At 36.3% G+C, this 25,085-nt stretch overlaps 1 protein-coding gene across 1 annotated transcript in view; it reads left to right on the top strand.

The window, feature by feature from the left end:
• LOC143228431 (cysteine-rich hydrophobic domain-containing protein 2-like) overlaps positions 1-25,085 on the top strand; it is a 67,711-nt gene that overhangs the window by 22,239 nt on the left and 20,387 nt on the right. Inside the window, exon 2 of the mRNA XM_076459694.1 lies at positions 22,623-22,677. Within this exon, the coding sequence (XP_076315809.1) occupies positions 22,623-22,677 (55 nt within the window). The remainder of the gene's footprint in view (positions 1-22,622; positions 22,678-25,085) is intronic.

The raw sequence follows: 25,085 nt of genomic DNA, 5'->3' as shown, positions 1-25,085 counted from the left end.
ATCTCTACTAGAGATAGTTGATTGTAAAGTGTTCCTGTTGTGCTGTTCAGGATCTATACTAGTGATAGTTGATTGTAAAGTGTTCATGTTGTGCTGTACAGGATCTCTACTAGTGATAGTTGATTGTAAAGTGTTCATGTGGGGCTGTACAGGATCTCTACTAGTGATAGTTGATTGTAAAGTGTTCATGTTGTGCTGTACAGGATCTCTACTAGTGATAGTTGATTGTAAATTGTTCATGTAGTGCTGTACAGGATCTATACTAAAATAGTTGATTGTAAATTGTTCCTGTTGTGCTGTACAGGATCTGTACTAGTAATAGTTGATTGTAAAGTGTTCATGTGGGGCTGTACAGGATCTCTACTAGTGATAGTTGATTGTAAAGGTGTTCATGTGGGGCTGTACAGGATCTCTACTAGAGATAGTTGATTGTAAATTGTTCATGTGGGGCTGTACAGGATCTCTACTAGTGATAGTTGATTGTAAAGTGTTCTGTTGTGCTGTACAGGATCTCTACTAGTGATAGTTGATTGTAAAGTGTACATGTAGTGCTGTTCAGGATCTACACTAAAGATAGTTGATTGTAAATTGTTCATGTTGTGCTCTACAGGATCTATACTAAAGATAGTTGATTGTAAATTGTTCATGTGGGGCTGTACAGGATCTATACTAAAGATAGTTGATTGTAAATTGTTCATGTGGGCTGTACAGGATCTATACTGAAGATAGTTGATTGTAAATTGTTCATGTTGTGCTGTACAGGATCTCTACTAGAGATAGTTGATTGTAAAGTGTTCATGTAGTGCTGTACAGGATCTCTACTAGTGATAGTTGATTGTAAATTGTTCATGTGGGGCTGTTCAGGATCTACACTAAAGATAGTTGATTGTAAATTGTTCATGTGGGGCTACAGGATCTGTACTGAAGATAGTTGATTGTAAAGTGTTCATGTAGTGCTGTTCAGGATCTACACTAAAGATAGTTGATTGTAAATTGTTCATGTTGTGCTGTACAGGATCTATACTAAAGATAGTTGATTGTAAATTGTTCATGTTGTGCTCTTCAGGATCTATACTGAAGATAGTTGATTGTAAATTGTTCATGTGGGGCTGTACAGGATCTATACTAAAGATAGTTGATTGTAAATTGTTCATGTTGTGCTCTTCAGGATCTATACTGAAGATAGTTGATTGTAAATTGTTCATGTGGGGCTGTACAGGATCTGTACTGAAGATAGTTGATTGTAAAGTGTACATGTAGTGCTGTTCAGGATCTATACTAAAGATAGTTGATTGTAAATTGTTCATGTGGGGCTGTACAGGATCTCTACTAGTGATAGTTGATTGTAAAGTGTTCCTGTTGTGCTGTACAGGATCTCTACTAGAGATAGTTGATTGTAAAGTGTTCCTGTTGTGCTGTACAGGATCTCTACTAGAGATAGTTGATTGTAAAGTGTTCCTGTTGTGCTGTACAGGATCTCTACTAGTGATAGTTGATTGTAAAGTGTTCCTGTTGTGCTGTACAGGATCTCTACTAGTGATAGTTGATTGTAAATTGTTCATGTGGGGCTGTACAGGATCTCTACTAGTGATAGTTGATTGTAAAGTGTTCCTGTTGTGCTGTACAGGATCTCTACTAGAGAGTGTTGATTGTAAAGTGTTCCTGTTGTGCTGTACAGGATCTCTACTAGAGATAGTTGATTGTAAAGTGTTCCTGTTGTGCTGTACAGGATCTCTACTAGTGATAGTTGATTGTAAAGTGTTCCTGTTGTGCTGTACAGGATCTCTACTAGTGATAGTTGATTGTAAAGTGTTTCTGTTGTGCTGTACAGGATCTCTACTAGTGATAGTTGATTGTAAAGTGTTCATGTAGTGCTGTACAGGATCTACACTAAAGATAGTTGATTGTAAATTGTTCATGTTGTGCTGTACAGGATCTATACTAAAGATAGTTGATTGTAAATTGTTCATGTGGGGCTGTACAGGATCTATACTAAAGATAGTTGATTGTAAATTGTTCATGTGGGGCTGTACAGGATCTATACTGAAGATAGTTGATTGTAAATTGTTCATGTGGGGCTCTACAGGATCTATACTAAAGATAGTTGATTGTAAATTGTTCATGTGGGGCTGTACAGGATCTGTACTGAAGATAGTTGATTGTAAAGTGTTCATGTAGTGCTGTTCAGGATCTATACTAAAGATAGTTGATTGTAAATTGTTCATGTGGGGCTGTACAGGATCTGTACTGAAGATAGTTGATTGTAAATTGTTCATGTAGTGCTCTACAGGATCTATACTAAAGATAGTTGATTGTAAATTGTTCATGTGGGGCTGTACAGGATCTATACTAAAGATAGTTGATTGTAAATTGTTCATGTGGGGCTGTACAGGATCTATACTGAAGATAGTTGATTGTAAATTGTTCATGTGGGGCTCTACAGGATCTATACTAAAGATAGTTGATTGTAAATTGTTCATGTGGGGCTGTACAGGATCTGTACTGAAGATAGTTGATTGTAAAGTGTTCATGTAGTGCTGTTCAGGATCTATACTAAAGATAGTTGATTGTAAATTGTTCATGTGGGGCTGTACAGGATCTGTACTGAAGATAGTTGATTGTAAATTGTTCATGTAGTGCTCTACAGGATCTATACTAAAGATAGTTGATTGTAAATTGTTCATGTGGGGCTGTGCAGGATCTGTACTGAAGATAGTTGATTGTAAAGTGTACATGTAGTGCTGTTCAGGATCTACACTAAAGATAGTTGATTATAAATTGTTCATGTGGGGCTGTACAGGATCTGTACTGTAGATAGTTGATTGTAAAGTGTACATGTAGTGCTGTTCAGGATCTACACTAAAGATAGTTGATTGTAAATTGTTCATGTTGTGCTCTACAGGATCTATACTAAAGATAGTTGATTGTAAATTGTTCATGTGGGGCTGTACAGGATCTGTACTGAAGATAGTTGATTGTAAAGTGTACATGTAGTGCTGTTCAGGATCTATACTGAAGATAGTTGATTGTAAATTGTTCATGTGGGGCTGTACAGGATCTCTACTAGTGATAGTTGATTGTAAAGTGTACATGTAGTGCTGTTCAGGATCTATACTAAAGATAGTTGATTATAAATTGTTCATGTAGTGCTGTTCAGGATCTATACTAAAGATAGTTGATTGTAAATTGTTCATGTGGGGCTGTACAGGATCTCTACTAGTGATAGTTGATTGTAAAGTGTCCCTGTTGTGCTGTACAGGATCTATACTAGTGATAGTTGATTGTAAAGTGTTCCTGTTGTGCTGTACAGGATCTCTACTAGTGATAGTTGATTGTAAAGTGTTCCTGTTGTGCTGTACAGGATCTATACTAGAGATAGTTGATTGTAAAGTGTTTCTTTTGTGCTGTACAGGATCTATACTAGTGATAGTTGATTGTAAAGTGTTCCTGTTGTGCTGTACAGGATCTATACTAGTGATAGTTGATTGTAAAGTGTTCCTGTTGTGCTGTACAGGATCTCTACTAGTGATAGTTGATTGTAAAGTGTTCATGTGGGGCTGTACAGGATCTCTACTAGTGATAGTTGATTGTAAAGTGTTCCTGTTGTGCTGTACAGGATCTCTACTAGTGATAGTTGATTGTAAAGTGTTTCTGTTGTGCTGTACAGGATCTCTACTAGTGATAGTTGATTGTAAAGTGTACATGTAGTGCTGTTCAGGATCTACACTAAAGATAGTTGATTGTAAATTGTTTATGTTGTGCTCTACAGGATCTATACTAAAGATTGTTGATTGTAAATTGTTTATGTGGGGCTGTACAGGATCTATACTGAAGATAGTTGATTGTAAATTGTTCATGTGGGGCTGTACAGGATCTATACTAAAGATAGTTGATTGTAAATTATTCATGTGGGGCTGTACAGGATCTATACTAAAGATAGTTGATTGTAAATTGTTCATGTGGGGCTGTACAGGATCTATACTGAAGATAGTTGATTGTAAATTGTTCATGTGGGGCTGTACAGGATCTCTACTAGTGATAGTTGATTGTAAATTGTTCATGTGGGGCTGTACAGGATCTCTACTAGTGATAGTTGATTGTAAATTGTTCATGTGGGGCTGTACAGGATCTCTACTAGTGATAGTTGATTGTAAGGTGTTCATGTGGGGCTGTACAGGATCTCTACTAGAGATAGTTGATTGTAAATTGTTCATGTGGGGCTGTACAGGATTTCTACTAGTGATAGTTGATTGTGAAGTGTTCATGTTGTGCTGTACAGGATCTCTACTAGTGATAGTTGATTGTAAAGTGTTCCTGTTGTGCTGTACAGGATCTACACTAAAGATAGTTGATTGTAAATTGTTCATGTTGTGCTCTACAGGATCTATACTAAAGATAGTTGATTGTAAATTGTTCATGTGGGGCTGTACAGGATCTATACTGAAGATAGTTGATTGTAAATTGTTCATGTGGGGCTGTACAGGATCTGTACTGTAGATAGTTGATTGTAAAGTGTACATGTAGTGCTGTTCAGGATCTACACTAAAGATAGTTGATTATAAATTGTTCATGTGGGGCTGTACAGGATCTCTACTGTAGATAGTTGATTGTAAAGTGTACATGTAGTGCTGTTCAGGATCTACACTAAAGATAGTTGATTGTAAATTGTTCATGTGGGGCTGTACAGGATCTACTAAAGATAGTTGATTGTAAATTGTTCATGTGGGGCTGTACAGGATCTATACTGAAGATAGTTGATTGTAAATTGTTCATGTGGGGCTCTACAGGATCTCTACTACTGATAGTTGATTGTGAAGTGTTCATGTTGTGCTGTACAGGATCTCTACTAGCGATAGTTGATTGTAAAGTGTTCATATGGGGCTGTGCAGGATCTCTACTAGTGATAGTTGATTGTAAAGTGTTCATGTTGTGCTGTACAGGATCTATACTAAAGATAGTTGATTGTAAATTGTTCATGTGGGGCTGTACAGGATCTCTACTAGTGATAGTTGACTATAAAGTGTACATGTAGTGCTGTTCAGGATCTATACTAAAGATAGTTGATTGTAAATTGTTCATGTGGGGCTGTACAGGATCTCTACTAGAGAGTGTTGATTGTAAAGTGTTCCTGTTGTGCTGTACAGGATCTCTACTAGAGATAGTTGATTGTAAAGTGTCCCTGTTGTGCTGTACAGGATCTATACTAGTGATAGTTGATTGTAAAGTGTTCCTGTTGTGCTGTACAGGATCTCTACTAGAGATAGTTGATTGTAAAGTGTTCCTGTTGTGCTGTTCAGGATCTATACTAGTGATAGTTGATTGTAAAGTGTTCATGTGGGGCTGTACAGGATCTCTACTAGTGATAGTTGATTGTAAAGTGTTCATGTTGTGCTGTACAGGATCTCTACTAGTGATAGTTGATTGTAAATTGTTCATGTAGTGCTCTACAGGGTCTATACTAAAAATAGTTGATTATAAATTGTTCCTGTTGTGCTGTACAGGATCTGTATTAGTAATAGTTCATTGTAAAGTGTTCATGTGGGGCTGTACAGGATCTCTACTAGTGATAGTTGATTGTAAGGTGTTCATGTGGGGCTGTACAGGATCTCTACTAGAGATAGTTGATTGTAAATTGTTCATGTGGGGCTGTACAGGATCTCTACTAGTGATAGTTGATTGTAAAGTGTTTCTGTTGTGCTGTACAGGATCTCTACTAGTGATAGTTGATTGTAAAGTGTACATGTAGTGCTGTTCAGGATCTACACTAAAGATAGTTGATTGTAAATTGTTCATGTTGTGCTCTACAGGATCTATACTAAAGATAGTTGATTGTAAATTGTTCATGTGGGGCTGTACAGGATCTATACTAAAGATAGTTGATTGTAAATTGTTCATGTGGGGCTGTACAGGATCTATACTGAAGATAGTTGATTGTAAATTGTTCATGTTGTGCTGTACAGGATCTCTACTAGATATAGTTGATTGTAAAGTGTACATGTAGTGCTGTACAGGATCTCTACTAGTGATAGTTGATTGTAAATTGTTCATGTGGGGCTGTTCAGGATCTCTACTAGTGATAGTTGATTGTAAATTGTTCATGTGGGGCTGTACAGAATCTGCACTGAAGATAATTGATTGTAAAGTGTACATGTAGTGCTGTTCAGGATCTACACTAAAGATAGTTGATTGTAAATTGTTCATGTGGGGCTACAGGATCTGTACTGAAGATAGTTGATTGTAAAGTGTTCATGTAGGGCTGTACAGGATCTCTACTAGTGATAGTTGATTGTAAATTGTTCATGTGGGGCTGTACAGGATCTCTACTAGTGATAGTTGATTGTAAAGTGTTCCTGTTGTGCTGTACAGGATCTATACTAGTGATAGTTGATTGTAAAGTGTTCATGTGGGGCTGTACAGGATCTCTACTAGTGATAGTTGGTTGTAAATTGTTCATGTGGGGCTGTTCAGGATCTACACTAAAGATAGTTGATTATAAATTGTTCATGTAGTGCTGTACAGGATCTCTACTAGTGATAGTTGATTGTGAAGTGTTCATGTTGTGCTGTACAGGATCTCTACTAGTGATAGTTGATTGTAAAGTTTTCATGTGGGGCTGTACAGGATCTCTACTAGTGATAGTTGATTGTAAAGTGTTCATGTTGTGCTGTACAGGATCTATACTAGAGATAGTTGATTGTAAATTGTTCATGTGGGGCTGTACAGGATCTCTACTAGTGATAGTTGATTGTAAATTGTTCATGTGGGGCTGTACAGGATCTGTACTGAAGATAGTTGATTGTAAATTGTACATGTAGTGCTGTTCAGGATCTATACTAAAGATAGTTGATTGTAAATTGTTCATGTTGTGCTGTACAGGATCTGTACTAGTGATAGTTGGTTGTAAAGTGTTCATGTGGGGCTGTACAGGATCTGTATTAGTGATAGTTGATTGTAAAGTGTTCATGTGGTGCTGTACATGATCTCTACTAGAGATAGTTGATTGTAAATTGTTCATGTGGGGCTGTACAGGATCTCTACTATTGATAGTTGATTGTAAAGTGTTCATGTTGTGCTGTACAGGATCTCTACTAGTGATAGTTGATTGTAAATTGTTCATGTGGGGCTGTACAGGATCTGTACTGAAGATAGTTGATTGTAAAGTGTACATGTAGTGCTGTTCAGGATCTACACTAAAGATAGTTGATTATAAATTGTTCATGTGGGGCTACAGGATCTGTACTGAAGATAGTTGATTGTAAAGTGTTCCTGTTGTGCTGTACAGGATCTCTACTAGAGAGTGTTGATTGTAAAGTGTTCCTGTTGTGCTGTACAGGATCTCTACTAGAGATAGTTGATTGTAAAGTGTTCCTGTTGTGCTGTACAGGATCTCTACTAGTGATAGTTGATTGTAAAGTGTTCCTGTTGTGCTGTACAGGATCTCTACTAGTGATAGTTGATTGTAAATTGTTCATGTGGGGCTGTACAGGATCTCTACTAGAGATAGTTGATTGTAAAGTGTTCATGTTGTGCTGTACAGGATCTCTACTAGAGATAGTTGATTGTAAAGTGTTCCTGTTGTGCTGTACAGGATCTATACTAGTGATAGTTGATTGTAAAGTGTTCCTGTTGTGCTGTACAGGATCTCTACTAGTGATAGTTGATTGTAAAGTGTTCATGTGGGGCTGTACAGGATCTCTACTAGTGATAGTTGATTGTAAATTGTTCATGTAGTGCTCTACAGGATCTATACTAAAAATAGTTGATTGTAAATTGTTCATGTTGTGCTGTACAGGATCTGTACTAGTAATAGTTGATTGTAAAGTGTTCATGTGGGGCTGTACAGGATCTCTACTAGTGATAGTTGATTGTAAGGTGTTCATGTGGGGCTGTACAGGATCTCTACTAGAGATAGTTGATTGTAAATTGTTCATGTGGGGCTGTACAGGATCTCTACTAGTGATAGTTGATTGTAAAGTGTTCATGTTGTGCTGTACAGGATCTCTACTAGTGATAGTTGATTGTAAAGTGTTCCTGTTGTGCTGTACAGGATCTCTACTAGTGATAGTTGATTGTAAAGTGTACATGTAGTGCTGTTCAGGATCTACACTAAAGATAGTTGATTGTAAATTGTTCATGTTGTGCTCTACAGGATCTATACTAAAGATAGTTGATTGTAAATTGTTCATGTGGGGCTGTACAGGATCTATACTGAAGATAGTTGATTGTAAATTGTTCATGTGGGGCTGTACAGGATCTATACTAAAGATAGTTGATTGTAAATTGTTCATGTGGGGCTGTACAGGATCTATACTAAAGATAGTTGATTGTAAATTGTTCATGTGGGGCTGTACAGGATCTATACTGAAGATAGTTGATTGTAAATTGTTCATGTTGTGCTGTACAGGATCTCTGCTAGTGATAGTTGATTGTAAAGTGTCCCTCTTGTGCTGTACAGGATCTATACTAGTGATAGTTGATTGTAAAGTGTTCTGTTGTGCTGTACAGGATCTCTACTAGTGATAGTTGATTGTAAAGTGTTCATGTTGTGCTGTACAGGATCTCTACTAGTGATAGTTGATTGTAAAGTGTTCATGTAGTGCTGTTCAGGATCTATACTAAAGATAGTTGATTGTAAATTGTTATGTGGGGCTGTACAGGATCTCTACTAGTGATAGTTGATTGTAAATTGTTCATGTGGGGCTGTACAGGATCTGTACTGAAGATAGTTGATTGTAAAGTGTTCATGTAGTGCTGTACAGGATCTCTACTAGTGATAGTTGATTGTAAAGTGTTTCTGTTGTGCTGTACAGGATCTGTACTAGTGATAGTTGATTGTAAAGTGTTCATGTGGGGCTGTACAGGATCTCTACTAGTGATAGTTGATTGTAAAGTGTTCATGTGGGGCTGTACAGGATCTCTACTAGAGATAGTTGATTGTAAATTGTTCATGTGGGGCTGTACAGGATCTCTACTAGTGATAGTTGATTGTAAAGTGTTTCTGTTGTGCTGTACAGGATCTCTACTAGTGATAGTTGATTGTAAAGTGTACATGTAGTGCTGTTCAGGATCTACACTAAAGATAGTTGATTGTAAATTGTTCATGTTGTGCTCTACAGGATCTATACTAAAGATAGTTGATTGTAAATTGTTCATGTGGGGCTGTACAGGATCTATACTAAAGATAGTTGATTGTAAATTGTTCATGTGGGGCTGTACAGGATCTATACTGAAGATAGTTGATTGTAAATTGTTCATGTTGTGCTGTACAGGATCTCTACTAGAGATAGTTGATTGTAAAGTGTACATGTAGTGCTGTACAGGATCTCTACTAGTGATAGTTGATTGTAAATTGTTCATGTGGGGCTGTTCAGGATCTACACTAAAGATAGTTGATTGTAAATTGTTCATGTGGGGCTACAGGATCTGTACTGAAGATAGTTGATTGTAAAGTGTACATGTAGTGCTGTTCAGGATCTACACTAAAGATAGTTGATTGTAAATTGTTCATGTTGTGCTCTACAGGATCTATACTAAAGATAGTTGATTGTAAATTGTTCATGTTGTGCTCTTCAGGATCTATACTGAAGATAGTTGATTGTAAATTGTTCATGTGGGGCTGTACAGGATCTATACTAAAGATAGTTGATTGTAAATTGTTCATGTTGTGCTCTTCAGGATCTATACTGAAGATAGTTGATTGTAAATTGTTCATGTGGGGCTGTACAGGATCTGTACTGAAGATAGTTGATTGTAAAGTGTACATGTAGTGCTGTTCAGGATCTATACTAAAGATAGTTGATTGTAAATTGTTCATGTGGGGCTGTACAGGATCTCTACTAGTGATAGTTGATTGTAAAGTGTTCCTGTTGTGCTGTACAGGATCTCTACTAGAGAGTGTTGATTGTAAAGTGTTCCTGTTGTGCTGTACAGGATCTCTACTAGAGATAGTTGATTGTAAAGTGTTCCTGTTGTGCTGTACAGGATCTCTACTAGTGATAGTTGATTGTAAAGTGTTCCTGTTGTTCTGTACAGGATCTCTACTAGTGATAGTTGATTGTAAATTGTTCATGTGGGGCTGTACAGGATCTCTACTAGTGATAGTTGATTGTAAAGTGTTCCTGTTGTGCTGTACAGGATCTCTACTAGAGATAGTTGATTGTAAAGTGTTCCTGTTGTGCTGTACAGGATCTCTACTAGAGATAGTTGATTGTAAAGTGTTCCTGTTGTGCTGTACAGGATCTCTACTAGTGATAGTTGATTGTAAAGTGTTCCTGTTGTGCTGTACAGGATCTCTACTAGTGATAGTTGATTGTAAAGTGTTTCTGTTGTGCTGTACAGGATCTCTACTAGTGATAGTTGATTGTAAAGTGTACATGTAGTGCTGTTCAGGATCTACACTAAAGATAGTTGATTGTAAATTGTTCATGTGGGGCTGTACAGGATCTATACTGAAGATAGTTGATTGTAAATTGTTCATGTGGGGCTCTACAGGATCTATACTAAAGATAGTTGATTGTAAATTGTTCATGTGGGGCTGTGCAGGATCTGTACTGAAGATAGTTGATTGTAAAGTGTACATGTAGTGCTGTTCAGGATCTATACTAAAGATAGTTGATTGTAAATTGTTCATGTGGGGCTGTACAGGATCTGTACTGAAGATAGTTGATTGTAAATTGTTCATGTAGTGCTCTACAGGATCTATACTAAAGATAGTTGATTGTAAATTGTTCATGTGGGGCTGTACAGGATCTATACTAAAGATAGTTGATTGTAAATTGTTCATGTGGGGCTGTACAGGATCTATACTGAAGATAGTTGATTGTAAATTGTTCATGTGGGGCTCTACAGGATCTATACTAAAGATAGTTGATTGTAAATTGTTCATGTGGGGCTGTACAGGATCTGTACTGAAGATAGTTGATTGTAAAGTGTACATGTAGTGCTGTTCAGGATCTATACTAAAGATAGTTGATTGTAAATTGTTCATGTGGGGCTGTACAGGATCTGTACTGAAGATAGTTGATTGTAAATTGTTCATGTAGTGCTCTACAGGATCTATACTAAAGATAGTTGATTGTAAATTGTTCATGTGGGGCTGTACAGGATCTGTACTGAAGATAGTTGATTGTAAAGTGTACATGTAGTGCTGTTCAGGATCTACACTAAAGATAGTTGATTATAAATTGTTCATGTGGGGCTGTACAGGATCTGTACTGTAGATAGTTGATTGTAAAGTGTACATGTAGTGCTGTTCAGGATCTACACTAAAGATAGTTGATTGTAAATTGTTCATGTTGTGCTCTACAGGATCTATACTAAAGATAGTTGATTGTAAATTGTTCATGTGGGGCTGTACAGGATCTGTACTGAAGATAGTTGATTGTAAAGTGTACATGTAGTGCTGTTCAGGATCTATACTGAAGATAGTTGATTGTAAATTGTTCATGTGGGGCTGTACAGGATCTCTACTAGTGATAGTTGATTGTAAAGTGTACATGTAGTGCTGTTCAGGATCTATACTAAAGATAGTTGATTGTAAATTGTTCATGTAGTGCTGTTCAGGATCTATACTAAAGATAGTTGATTGTAAATTGTTCATGTGGGCTGTACAGGATCTCTACTAGTGATAGTTGATTGTAAAGTGTTCCTGTTGTGCTGTACAGGATCTATACTAGTGATAGTTGATTGTAAAGTGTTCCTGTTGTGCTGTACAGGATCTCTACTAGTGATAGTTGATTGTAAAGTGTTCCTGTTGTGCTGTACAGGATCTATACTAGTGATAGTTGATTGTAAAGTGTTCCTGTTGTGCTGTACAGGATCTCTACTAGAGATAGTTGATTGTAAAGTGTTTCTTTTGTGCTGTACAGGATCTATACTAGTGATAGTTGATTGTAAAGTGTTCCTGTTGTGCTGTACAGGATCTATACTAGTGATAGTTGATTGTAAAGTGTTCCTGTTGTGCTGTACAGGATCTCTACTAGTGATAGTTGATTGTAAAGTGTTCATGTGGGGCTGTACAGGATCTCTACTAGTGATAGTTGATTGTAAAGTGTTCCTGTTGTGCTGTACAGGATCTCTACTAGTGATAGTTGATTGTAAAGTGTTCTGTTGTGCTGTACAGGATCTCTACTAGTGATAGTTGATTGTAAAGTGTACATGTAGTGCTGTTCAGGATCTACACTAAAGATAGTTGATTGTAAATTGTTTATGTTGTGCTCTACAGGATCTATACTAAAGATTGTTGATTGTAAATTGTTCATGTGGGGCTGTACAGGATCTATACTGAAGATAGTTGATTGTAAATTGTTCATGTGGGGCTGTACAGGATCTATACTAAAGATAGTTGATTGTAAATTGTTCATGTGGGGCTGTACAGGATCTATACTAAAGATAGTTGATTGTAAATTGTTCATGTGGGGCTGTACAGGATCTATACTGAAGATAGTTGATTGTAAATTGTTCATGTGGGGCTGTACAGGATCTCTACTAGTGATAGTTGATTGTAAATTGTTCATGTGGGGCTGTACAGGATCTCTACTAGTGATAGTTGATTGTAAATTGTTCATGTGGGGCTGTACAGGATCTCTACTAGTGATAGTTGATTGTAAGGTGTTCATGTGGGGCTGTACAGGATCTCTACTAGAGATAGTTGATTGTAAATTGTTCATGTGGGGCTGTACAGGATTTCTACTAGTGATAGTTGATTGTGAAGTGTTCATGTTGTGCTGTACAGGATCTCTACTAGTGATAGTTGATTGTAAAGTGTTCCTGTTGTGCTGTACAGGATCTACACTAAAGATAGTTGATTGTAAATTGTTCATGTTGTGCTCTACAGGATCTATACTAAAGATAGTTGATTGTAAATTGTTCATATGGGGCTGTACAGGATCTATACTGAAGATAGTTGATTGTAAATTGTTCATGTGGGGCTGTACAGGATCTGTACTGTAGATAGTTGATTGTAAAGTGTACATGTAGTGCTGTTCAGGATCTACACTAAAGATAGTTGATTATAAATTGTTCATGTGGGCTGTACAGGATCTCTACTGTAGATAGTTGATTGTAAAGTGTACATGTAGTGCTGTTCAGGATCTACACTAAAGATAGTTGATTGTAAATTGTTCATGTGGGGCTGTACAGGATCTACTAAAGATAGTTGATTGTAAATTGTTCATGTGGGGCTGTACAGGATCTATACTGAAGATAGTTGATTGTAAATTGTTCATGTGGGGCTCTACAGGATCTCTACTACTGATAGTTGATTGTGAAGTGTTCATGTTGTGCTGTACAGGATCTCTACTAGCGATAGTTGATTGTAAAGTGTTCATGTGGGGCTGTACAGGATCTCTACTAGTGATAGTTGATTGTAAAGTGTTCATGTTGTGCTGTACAGGATCTATACTAAAGATAGTTGATTGTAAATTGTTCATGTGGGGCTGTACAGGATCTCTACTAGTGATAGTTGACTATAAAGTGTACATGTAGTGCTGTTCAGGATCTATACTAAAGATAGTTGATTGTAAATTGTTCATGTGGGCTGTACAGGATCTCTACTAGAGAGTGTTGATTGTAAAGTGTTCCTGTTGTGCTGTACAGGATCTCTACTAGAGATAGTTGATTGTAAAGTGTCCCTGTTGTGCTGTACAGGATCTATACTAGTGATAGTTGATTGTAAAGTGTTCCTGTTGTGCTGTACAGGATCTCTACTAGAGATAGTTGATTGTAAAGTGTTCCTGTTGTGCTGTTCAGGATCTATACTAGTGATAGTTGATTGTAAAGTGTTCATGTGGGCTGTACAGGATCTCTACTAGTGATAGTTGATTGTAAAGTGTTCATGTTGTGCTGTACAGGATCTCTACTAGTGATAGTTGATTGTAAATTGTTCATGTAGTGCTCTACAGGGTCTATACTAAAAATAGTTGATTATAAATTGTTCCTGTTGTGCTGTACAGGATCTGTATTAGTAATAGTTCATTGTAAAGTGTTCATGTGGGGCTGTACAGGATCTCTACTAGTGATAGTTGATTGTAAGGTGTTCATGTGGGGCTGTACAGGATCTCTACTAGAGATAGTTGATTGTAAATTGTTCATGTGGGGCTGTACAGGATCTCTACTAGTGATAGTTGATTGTAAAGTGTTTCTGTTGTGCTGTACAGGATCTCTACTAGTGATAGTTGATTGTAAAGTGTACATGCAGTGCTGTTCAGGATCTACACTAAAGATAGTTGATTGTAAATTGTTCATGTTGTGCTCTACAGGATCTATACTAAAGATAGTTGATTGTAAATTGTTCATGTGGGGCTGTACAGGATCTATACTAAAGATAGTTGATTGTAAATTGTTCATGTGGGGCTGTACAGGATCTATACTGAAGATAGTTGATTGTAAATTGTTCATGTTGTGCTGTACAGGATCTCTACTAGATATAGTTGATTGTAAAGTGTTCACGTTGTGCTGTACAGGATCTCTACTAGTGATAGTTGATTGTAAAGTGTACATGTAGTGCTGTACAGGATCTCTACTAGTGATAGTTGATTGTAAATTGTTCATGTGGGGCTGTTCAGGATCTCTACTAGTGATAGTTGATTGTAAATTGTTCATGTGGGGCTGTACAGGATCTGCACTGAAGATAATTGATTGTAAAGTGTACATGTAGTGCTGTTCAGGATCTACACTAAAGATAGTTGATTGTAAATTGTTCATGTGGGGCTACAGGATCTGTACTGAAGATAGTTGATTGTAAAGTGTTCATGTAGGGCTGTACAGGATCTCTACTAGTGATAGTTGATTGTAAATTGTTCATGTGGGGCTGTACAGGATCTCTACTAGTGATAGTTGATTGTAAAGTGTTCCTGTTGTGCTGTACAGGATCTATACTAGTGATAGTTGATTGTAAAGTGTTCATGTGGGGCTGTACAGGATCTCTACTAGTGATAGTTGGTTGTAAATTGTTCATGTGGGGCTGTTCAGGATCTACACTAAAGATAGTTGATTATAAATTGTTCATGTAGTGCTGTACAGGATCTCTACTAGTGATAGTTGATTGTAAAGTGTTCCTGTTGTGCTGTACAAGATCTGTACTAGTGATAGTTGATTGTAAATTGTTCATGTGGGGCTGTACAGGATCTCTACTAGTGATAGTTGATTGTGAAGTGTTCATGTTGTGCTGTACAGGATCTCTACTAGTGATAGTTGATTGTAAAGTTTTCATGTGGGGCTGTACAGGATCTCTACTAGTGATGGTTGATTGTAAAGTGTTCCTGTTGTGCTGTTCAGGATCTATACTAAAGATAGTTGATTGTAAATTGTTTATGTGGGGCTGTAGAGGATCTCTAATAGTGATAGTTGATTGTAAATTGTTCATGTGGGGCTGTACAGGATCTGTACTGAAGATAGTTGATTGTAAATTGTACATGTAGTGCTGTTCAGGATCTATACTAAAGATAGTTGATTGTAAATTGTTTCTGTTGTGCTGTACAGGATCTGTACTAGTGATAGTTGGTTGTAAAGTGTTCATGTGGGGCTGTACAGGATCTGTATTAGTGATAGTTGATTGTAAAGTGTTCATGTGGTGCTGTACATGATCTCTACTAGAGATAGTTGATTGTAAATTGTTCATGTGGGGCTGTACATGATCTCTTCTATTGATAGTTGATTGTAAAGGGTTCCTGTTGTGCTGTACAGGATCTCTACTAGTGATAGTTGATTGTAAATTGTTCATGTGGGGCTGTACAGAATCTGTACTGAAGATAATTGATTGTAAAGTGTACATGTAGTGCTGTTCAGGATCTACACTAAAGATAGTTGATTGTAAAATCTTCATGTGGGGCTACAGGATCTGTACTGAAGATAGTTGATTGTAAAGTGTTCCTGTTGTGCTGTACAGGATCTCTACTAGAGAGTGTTGATTGTAAAGTGTTCCTGTTGTGCTGTACAGGATCTCTACTAGAGATAGTTGATTGTAAAGTGTTCCTGTTGTGCTGTACAGGATCTCTACTAGTGATAGTTGATTGTAAAGTGTTCCTGTTGTGCTGTACAGGATCTCTACTAGTGATAGTTGATTGTAAATTGTTCATGTGGGGCTGTACAGGATCTCTACTAGAGAGTGTTGATTGTAAAGTGTTCCTGTTGTGCTGTACAGGATCTCTACTAGAGATAGTTGATTGTAAAGTGTTCCTGTTGTGCTGTACAGGATCTATACTAGTGATAGTTGATTGTAAAGTGTTCCTGTTGTGCTGTACAGGATCTCTACTAGTGATAGTTGATTGTAAAGTGTTCATGTGGGGCTGTACAGGATCTCTACTAGTGATAGTTGATTGTAAATTGTTCATGTAGTGCTCTACAGGGTCTATACTAAAAATAGTTTATTATAAATTGTTCCTGTTGTGCTGTACAGGATCTGTATTAGTAATAGTTCATTGTAAAGTGTTCATGTGGGGCTGTACAGGATCTCTACTAGTGATAGTTGATTGTAAGGTGTTCATGTGGGGCTGTACAGGATCTCTACTAGAGATAGTTGATTGTAAATTGTTCATGTGGGGCTGTACAGGATCTCTACTAGTGATAGTTGATTGTGAAGTGTTCATGTTGTGCTGTACAGGATCTCTACTAGTGATAGTTGATTGTAAAGTGTTCCTGTTGTGCTGTACAGGATCTCTACTAGTGATAGTTGATTGTAAAGTGTACATGTAGTGCTGTTCAGGATCTACACTAAAGATAGTTGATTGTAAATTGTTCATGTTGTGCTCTACAGGATCTATACTAAAGATAGTTGATTGTAAATTGTTCATGTGGGGCTGTACAGGATCTATACTAAAGATAGTTGATTGTAAATTGTTCATGTGGGGCTGTACAGGATCTATACTAAAGATAGTTGATTGTAAATTGTTCATGTGGGGCTGTACAGGATCTATACTGAAGATAGTTGATTGTAAATTGTTCATGTTGTGCTGTACAGGATCTCTGCTAGTGATAGTTGATTGTAAAGTGTCCCTCTTGTGCTGTACAGGATCTATACTAGTGATAGTTGATTGTAAAGTGTTTCTGTTGTGCTCTACATGATCTCTACTAGTGATAGTTGATTGTAAAGTGTTCACGTTGTGCTGTACAGGATCTCTACTAGTGATAGTTGATTGTAAAGTGTACATGTAGTGCTGTTCAGGATCTATACTAAAGATAGTTGATTGTAAATTGTATATGTGGGGCTGTAGAGGATCTCTACTAGTGATAGTTGATTGTAAATTGTTCATGTGGGGCTGTACAGGATCTGTACTGAAGATAGTTGATTGTAAAGTGTACATGTAGTGCTGTACAGAATCTCTACTAGTGATAGTTGATTGTAAAGTGTTTCTGTTGTGCTGTACAGGATCTGTACTAGTGATAGTTGGTTGTAAAGTGTTCATGTGGGGCTGTACAGGATCTGTGTTAGTGATAGTTGATTGTAAAGTGTTCATGTGGTGCTGTACATGATCTCTACTAGAGATAGTTGATTGTAAATTGTTCATGTGGGGCTGTACAGGATCTCTACTAGTGATAGTTGATTGTGAAGTGTTCATGTTGTGCTGTACAGGATCACTACTAGTGATAGTTGATTGTAAAGTGTTCCTGTTGTGCTGTACAGGATCTCTACTAGTGATAGTTGATTGTAAAGTGTTCCTGTTGTGCTGTACATGATCTCTACTATTGATAGTTGATTGTAAAGGGTTCCTGTTGTGCTGTACAGGATCTCTACTAGTGATAGTTGATTGTAAATTGTTCATGTGGGGCTACAGGATCTGTACTGAAGATAGTTGATTGTAAAGTGTTCATGTAGGGCTGTACAGGATCTCTACTAGTGATAGTTGATTGTAAATTGTTCATGTGGGGCTGTACAGGATCTCTACTAGTGATAGTTGATTGTAAAGTGTTCCTGTTGTGCTGTACAGGATCTATACTAGTGATAGTTGATTGTAAAGTGTTCCTGTTGTGCTGTACAGGATCTATACTAGTGATAGTTGATTGTAAAGTGTTCCTGTTGTGCTGTACAGGATCTCTACTAGAGATAGTTGATTGTAAAGTGTTTCTTTTGTGCTGTACAGGATCTATACTAGTGATAGTTGATTGTAAAGTGTTCCTGTTGTGCTGTACATGATCTATACTAGTGATAGTTGATTGTAAAGTGTTCCTGTTGTGCTGTACAGGATCTATACTAGTGATAGTTGATTGTAAAGTGTTCCTGTTGTGCTGTACAGGATCTCTACTAGAGATAGTTGATTGTAAAGTGTTTCTGTTGTGCTGTACAGGATCTATACTAGTGATAGTTGATTGTAAAGTGTTCCTGTTGTGCTGTACAGGATCTCTACTAGAGATAGTTGATTGTAAAGTGTTCCTGTTGTGCTGTACAGGATCTCTACTAGTGATAGTTCATTGTAAAGTGTTCATGTGGGGCTGTAAAGGATCTCTACTAGTGATAGTTGTTGTAAATTGTTCATGTGGGGCTGTACAGGATCTCTACTAGTGATAGTTGATTGTAAAGTGTACATGTAGTGCTGTTCAGGATCTACACTAAAGATAGTTGATTGTAAATTGTGCATGTGGGGCTGTACAGGATCTGTACTGAAGATAGTTGATTGTAAAGTGTACATGTAGTGCTGTTCAGGATCTATACTAAAGATAGTTGATTATAAATTGTTCATGTAGTGCTGTTCAGGATCTATACTAAAGATAGTTGATTGTAAAGTGTTCCTGTTGTGCTGTACAGGATCTCTACTAGAGATAGTTGATTGTAAAGTGTTCCTGTTGTGCTGTACAGGATCTCTACTAGTGATAGTTGATTGTAAAGTGTTCCTGTTGTGCTGTACAGGATCTCTACTAGAGATAGTTGATTGTAAAGTGTTTCTTTTGTGCTGTACAGGATCTATACTAGTGATAGTTGATTGTAAAGTGTTCCTGTTGTGCTGTACAGGATCTATACTAAAGATAGTTGATTGTAAATTGTTCATGTTGTGCTGTACAGGATCTCTACTAGTGATAGTTGATTGTAAAGTTTTCATGTGGGGCTGTACAGGATCTCTACTAGTGATGGTTGATTGTAAATTGTTTATGTGGGGCTGTACAGGATCTGTACTGAAGATAGTTGATTGTAAAGTGTACATGTAGTGCTGTTCAGGATCTATACTAAAGATAGTTGATTATAAATTGTTCATGTAGTGCTGTACAGGATCTGTACTGAAGATAGTTGATTGTAAAGTGTACATGTAGTGCTGTACAGAATCTCTACTAGTGATAGTTGATTGTAAAGTGTTCCTGTTGTGCTGTACAGGATCTCTACTAGTGATAGTTGATTGTAAATTGTTCATGTGGGGCTGTACAGAATCTGTACTGAAGATAATTGATTGTAAAGTGTACATGTAGTGCTGTTCAGGATCTACACTAAAGATAGTTGATTGTAAATTCTTCATGTGGGGCTACAGGATCTGTACTGAAGATAGTTGATTGTAAAGTGTTCCTGTTGTGCTGTACAGGATCTCTACTAGAGATAGTTGATTGTAAAGTGTTCCTGTTGTGCTGTACAGGATCTCTACTAGTGATAGTTGATTGTAAAGTGTTTCTGTTGTGTTGTACAGGATCTCTACTAGTGATAGTTGATTGTAAAGTGTTCATGTGGGGCTGTACAGGATCTCTACTAGTGATAGTTGGTTGTAAATTGTTCATGTGGGGCTGTTCAGGATCTCTACTAGTGATAGTTGATTGTAAGGTGTTCATGTGGGGCTGTACAGGATCTCTACTAGAGATAGTTGATTGTAAATTGTTCATGTGGGGCTGTACAGGATCTCTACTAGTGATAGTTGATTGTAAAGTGTTTCTGTTGTGCTGTACAGGATCTCTACTAGTGATAGTTGATTGTAAAGTGTACATGTAGTGCTGTTCAGGATCTACACTAAAGATAGTTGATTGTAAATTGTTCATGTTGTGCTCTACAGGATCTATACTAAAGATAGTTGATTGTAAATTGTTCATGTGGGGCTGTACAGGATCTATACTAAAGATAGTTGATTGTAAATATTTCATGTGGGGCTGTACAGGATCTATACTGAAGATAGTTGATTGTAAATTGTTCATGTTGTGCTGTACAGGATCTCTACTAGAGATAGTTGATTGTAAAGTGTTCACGTTGTGCTGTACAGGATCTCTACTAGTGATAGTTGATTGTAAAGTGTACATGTAGTGCTGTACAGGATCTCTACTAGTGATAGTTGATTGTAAATTGTTCATGTGGGGCTGTTCAGGATCTCTACTAGTGATAGTTGATTGTAAATTGTTCATGTGGGGCTGTACAGAATCTGCACTGAAGATAATTGATTGTAAAGTGTACATGTAGTGCTGTTCAGGATCTACACTAAAGATAGTTGATTGTAAATTGTTCATGTGGGGCTACAGGATCTGTACTGAAGATAGTTGATTGTAAAGTGTTCATGTAGGGCTGTACAGGATCTCTACTAGTGATAGTTGATTGTAAATTGTTCATGTGGGGCTGTACAGGATCTCTACTAGTGATAGTTGATTGTAAAGTGTTCCTGTTGTGCTGTACAGGATCTATACTAGTGATAGTTGATTGTAAAGTGTTCATGTGGGGCTGTACAGGATCTCTACTAGTGATAGTTGGTTGTAAATTGTTCATGTGGGGCTGTTCAGGATCTACACTAAAGATAGTTGATTATAAATTGTTCATGTAGTGCTGTACAGGATCTCTACTAGTGATAGTTGATTGTAAAGTGTACATGTAGTGCTGTACAGGATCTGTACTAGTGATAGTTGATTGTAAAGTGTTCCTGTTGTGCTGTACAAGATCTGTACTAGTGATAGTTGATTGTAAATTGTTCATGTGGGGCTGTACAGGATCTCTACTAGTGATAGTTGATTGTGAAGTGTTCATGTTGTGCTGTACAGGATCTCTACTAGTGATAGTTGATTGTAAAGTTTTCATGTGGGGCTGTACAGGATCTCTACTAGTGATGGTTGATTGTAAAGTGTTCCTGTTGTGCTGTTCAGGATCTATACTAAAGATAGTTGATTGTAAATTGTTTATGTGGGGCTGTAGAGGATCTCTAATAGTGATAGTTGATTGTAAATTGTTCATGTGGGGCTGTACAGGATCTGTACTGAAGATAGTTGATTGTAAAGTGTACATGTAGTGCTGTTCAGGATCTATACTAAAGATAGTTGGTTATAAATTGTTCATGTAGTGCTGTACAGGATATGTACTGAAGATAGTTGATTGTAAAGTGTACATGTAGTGCCGTACAGAATCTCTACTAGTGATAGTTGATTGTAAAGTGTTTCTGTTGTGCTGTACAGGATCTGTACTAGTGATAGTTGGTTGTAAAGTGTTCATGTGGGGCTGTACAGGATCTGTATTAGTGATAGTTGATTGTAAAGTGTTCATGTGGTGCTGTACATGATCTCTACTAGAGATAGTTGATTGTAAATTGTTCATGTGGGGCTGTACATGATCTCTACTATTGATAGTTGATTGTAAAGGGTTCCTGTTGTGCTGTACAGGATCTCTACTAGTGATAGTTGATTGTAAAGTGTTCCTGTTGTGCTGTTCAGGATCTATACTAAAGATAGTTGATTGTAAATTGTTTATGTGGGGCTGTAGAGGATCTCTAATAGTGATAGTTGATTGTAAATTGTTCATGTGGGGCTGTACGGGATCTGTACTGAAGATAGTTGATTGTAAAGTGTACATGTAGTGCTGTTCAGGATCTATACTAGTGATAGTTGATTGTAAAGTGTTCATGTGGGGCTGTACAGGATCTCTACTAGTGATAGTTGATTGTAAAGTGTTCCTGTTGTGTTGTACAGGATCTCTACTAGTGATAGTTGATTGTAAAGTGTTCCTGTTGTGCTGTACAGGATCTGTACTAGTGATAGTTGATTGTAAAGTGTTCCTGTTGTGCTGTACAGGATCTATACTAGTGATAGTTGATTGTAAAGTGTTCCTGTTGTGCTGTACAGGATCTCTACTAGTGATAGTTGATTGTAAAGTGTTCATGTGGGGCTGTACAGGATCTCTACTAGTGATAGTTGATTGTAAAGTGTTCCTGTTGTGCTGTACAGGATCTGTACTAGTGATAGTTGATTGTAAAGTGTTCCTGTTGTGCTGTACAGGATCTGTACTAGTGATAGTTGATTGTGAAGTGTTCATGTGGGGCTGTACAGGATCTCTACTAGTGATAGTTGATTGTAAAGTGTTCATGTGAGGCTGTACAGGATCTGTACTGAAGATAATTGATTGTAAAGTGTTCCTGTTGTGCTGTTTGTACAGTTGATCATATTTGTTTTTCAGTGTGTTACTATTTGTGTCAAATCAAATATACATTAGTTTAAAGAATATATTGTGGAAAAACGTACTTGGTAAGATTACATTCTTTAATGGTATTTTGATATATGTCTCTGCAACTTTAAATATCATAAAGTTTGTTCTGGTTGTGTCCATAAACAAAATATTTTATCTTTATTAACTAAGTAGCATTCATTTTGTTGACAATAAACTTATTGTTAAATGTATAAATTCATTGTTGTGTGTTTTAATAAGTGAAATGAAGCTTGCACCTTAAGAGTTTTTTTTTTTCCATAAGGTTTGGCTTGAGTAATCGATTTGATTCTGAATTCCCTTCACCGTTGTCAGCCAAGGTGAGTGTGTGAACTTGTTAGTTTCATGTTTTCTTTCTCGTTAGTTGTAATTTTGTTAATGCAGGTAAATGGTAGTTTTGAGCACATAATGCAGTGCATTTATGTTCATGATATATTTGGTTTGATGAAACCTAATAGGATTCATATTTTCTTACCTTCTTTTTCATTAACATTTGTCATCAGAACATTGTACTTGTTCTGAAGAATATTCTTCCTTGCTATAAAATACTTAACTTCTAATAAAATAATATTTAAATTGGTAAATAAACTCAAAACAAAACTGTTAATGAGATTTTGTTCTGAGAGCATATTTTATTAAACAAAATGATATTGTTGCTAGTAAAATAATCTCACCGAAGTATTTGTTTCTTTAACCCTTGTGCAATTGGTTTGATATAATATACGTAAGTTCGTATACACATTTGCACCTCTTAAGTATTTATACTACAACTTTTGATACAGTATATGTACCTTCACAAAATTTTACATACCTTTAATAAAGGTTACAAGCTTTCTTACACAAAAAACATTATTTAATGATACATTTTTGCAAAAGATATGTTTAATGAAATATCAAGTTACTAGTCTGAATGCTAACTGATTTCATGTTATAATTAAAAAACTGTTCTTCATACCAAAAATCTCGAGTAGTATTTGTGTAATGTGTAAAACCTCTTAAATACATTTCATATGTTTGTTTTCAGTGATATTTTATTTTATTTTGTATACCTTTCTATAGTCTCTCTGAGTTCTATCAGTTGACCGATCTCATAACCATCATAAAAGATTACAAATTAAGTATGCATTTTGTTTCATGTTAGAATGACTACATAATGTAATATGAAAGTATATATGTTTAGTCCAAGTAACTTAAGTCTCAACATTTTATATTTATCTAATTTTTTTTATTATATTAACCTTAGTCATGCCTAGTTAACACTACATAACTTGCATTAACATGGTGCACATGCACTCATGTTATTGTATCCAGTAACATAAAGCTGATCTGGTCTTGGCTGTTTTAGTGGACTGGTATTTTGTATTATACAGTAACATTTAAATTATTATTCTCTGTGTGTGTACATAGATTATTACTATTTAAAAATAAGTTATGAAACTTATTTTTCTTTAAATATAAAAGAAACAATTGTCTCTTCTAGCCATAACATTTGAACTCGGTTGCTACTAGACATAGGTTGCTAAGCATTCTAAAATTTTGCACATGGAGGATATCGAAATATTTTTAGGTTTTATATGTACTATTTAATAACCAAAAATTCAAATAACTACACTGATACAGTAGAATTTCACTGTTATTTATTAAGCTTAGTAACTAAGCTGTATTTAGATCTAAAATAAGTATGAAACTTGGAGCAAATTAAAGACACAACCTAATTCCTTTAAATCTTTGGTTGAAAGAAGTAGGTAACGTTATTGCAGATTAAAATGGCTGAGAAAACCACTTAAGGGGATATTTTGAGTTGTTAGTTGGTTATTCGCATGTCATATATTGCAGTAAGTGTACATAAGGCACTGTTTTCACAAATGGAAAGAGTTGGATGGGGCCACTGTGTTTGATTTAGTACACAAGCCATATCTCAGCAAAATATAAATATATGAAATTCCTATTTTATATTCTATCTTGTCAGTATGGTAATGTGAGTTCCTAATTTATACCAAACTATACTAAGTATTTTAACATCACAAACATCAACTTTAACCAGAGCTGCATTCAACATACCATGTGACTCTCAAAAAATCAATATTTAGGTGTGTTCTTTTTATATCCCCTTTCAAATTAACTAGTATATAATATTAAAGTTTGAATTATAATCTAAACTTTGATTCTAAACTTGTTGACATAAATTCATAAAATAGTGGTTCCATTAAATTTTGAATGCAAGTCAACAAACACGATAATATGGTCTTTGACCTGTGATCTGTTGCAAAAGAGTTAATGAAATGCCTGTATTTCAGTAGTTTTAGTCATCTGTTGTTCAGAAGAATAAGTGTTATACAACTTATTTTTTTATGATCTAATTTGTACTTCTTTTATTGTTAGGATGGAATTTAGTGCATAATGAATATGCAATAAATAGGTATTACACTTAGCATCTAATAAAACTCCTCAAAAACTACTGTTCGTCTCTACTAAAGTAATGGAACGTTGGTGGAGTTTATCATTGGTTTCTCTGTCACTTTTTTTCTCATCCAGTAATGTGTATGATGTGAAATGGCTGTATAGCATTTATCTTCTATCAACTTGAAGTTAGACTTTTTCTTATTGATGCCCAGCTCCACATGAGACCAGCAGGAACCAATTAGTGTTGGAAGTTAAATCATCTTCTGCCCAGTTTGCTGCATTATCTCCCTAGTGTCTTGAGTAATCTTCTACCCAGTTGCTTTGA

This window comes from Tachypleus tridentatus, chromosome 10 (genome assembly GCF_004210375.1).
Source record: "Tachypleus tridentatus isolate NWPU-2018 chromosome 10, ASM421037v1, whole genome shotgun sequence".
NCBI lineage: Eukaryota > Metazoa > Arthropoda > Merostomata > Xiphosura > Limulidae > Tachypleus > Tachypleus tridentatus.
The sequence above is the reverse complement of the archived record's forward strand: the minus strand, read 5'-3'. Positions and strand labels throughout refer to the sequence as shown.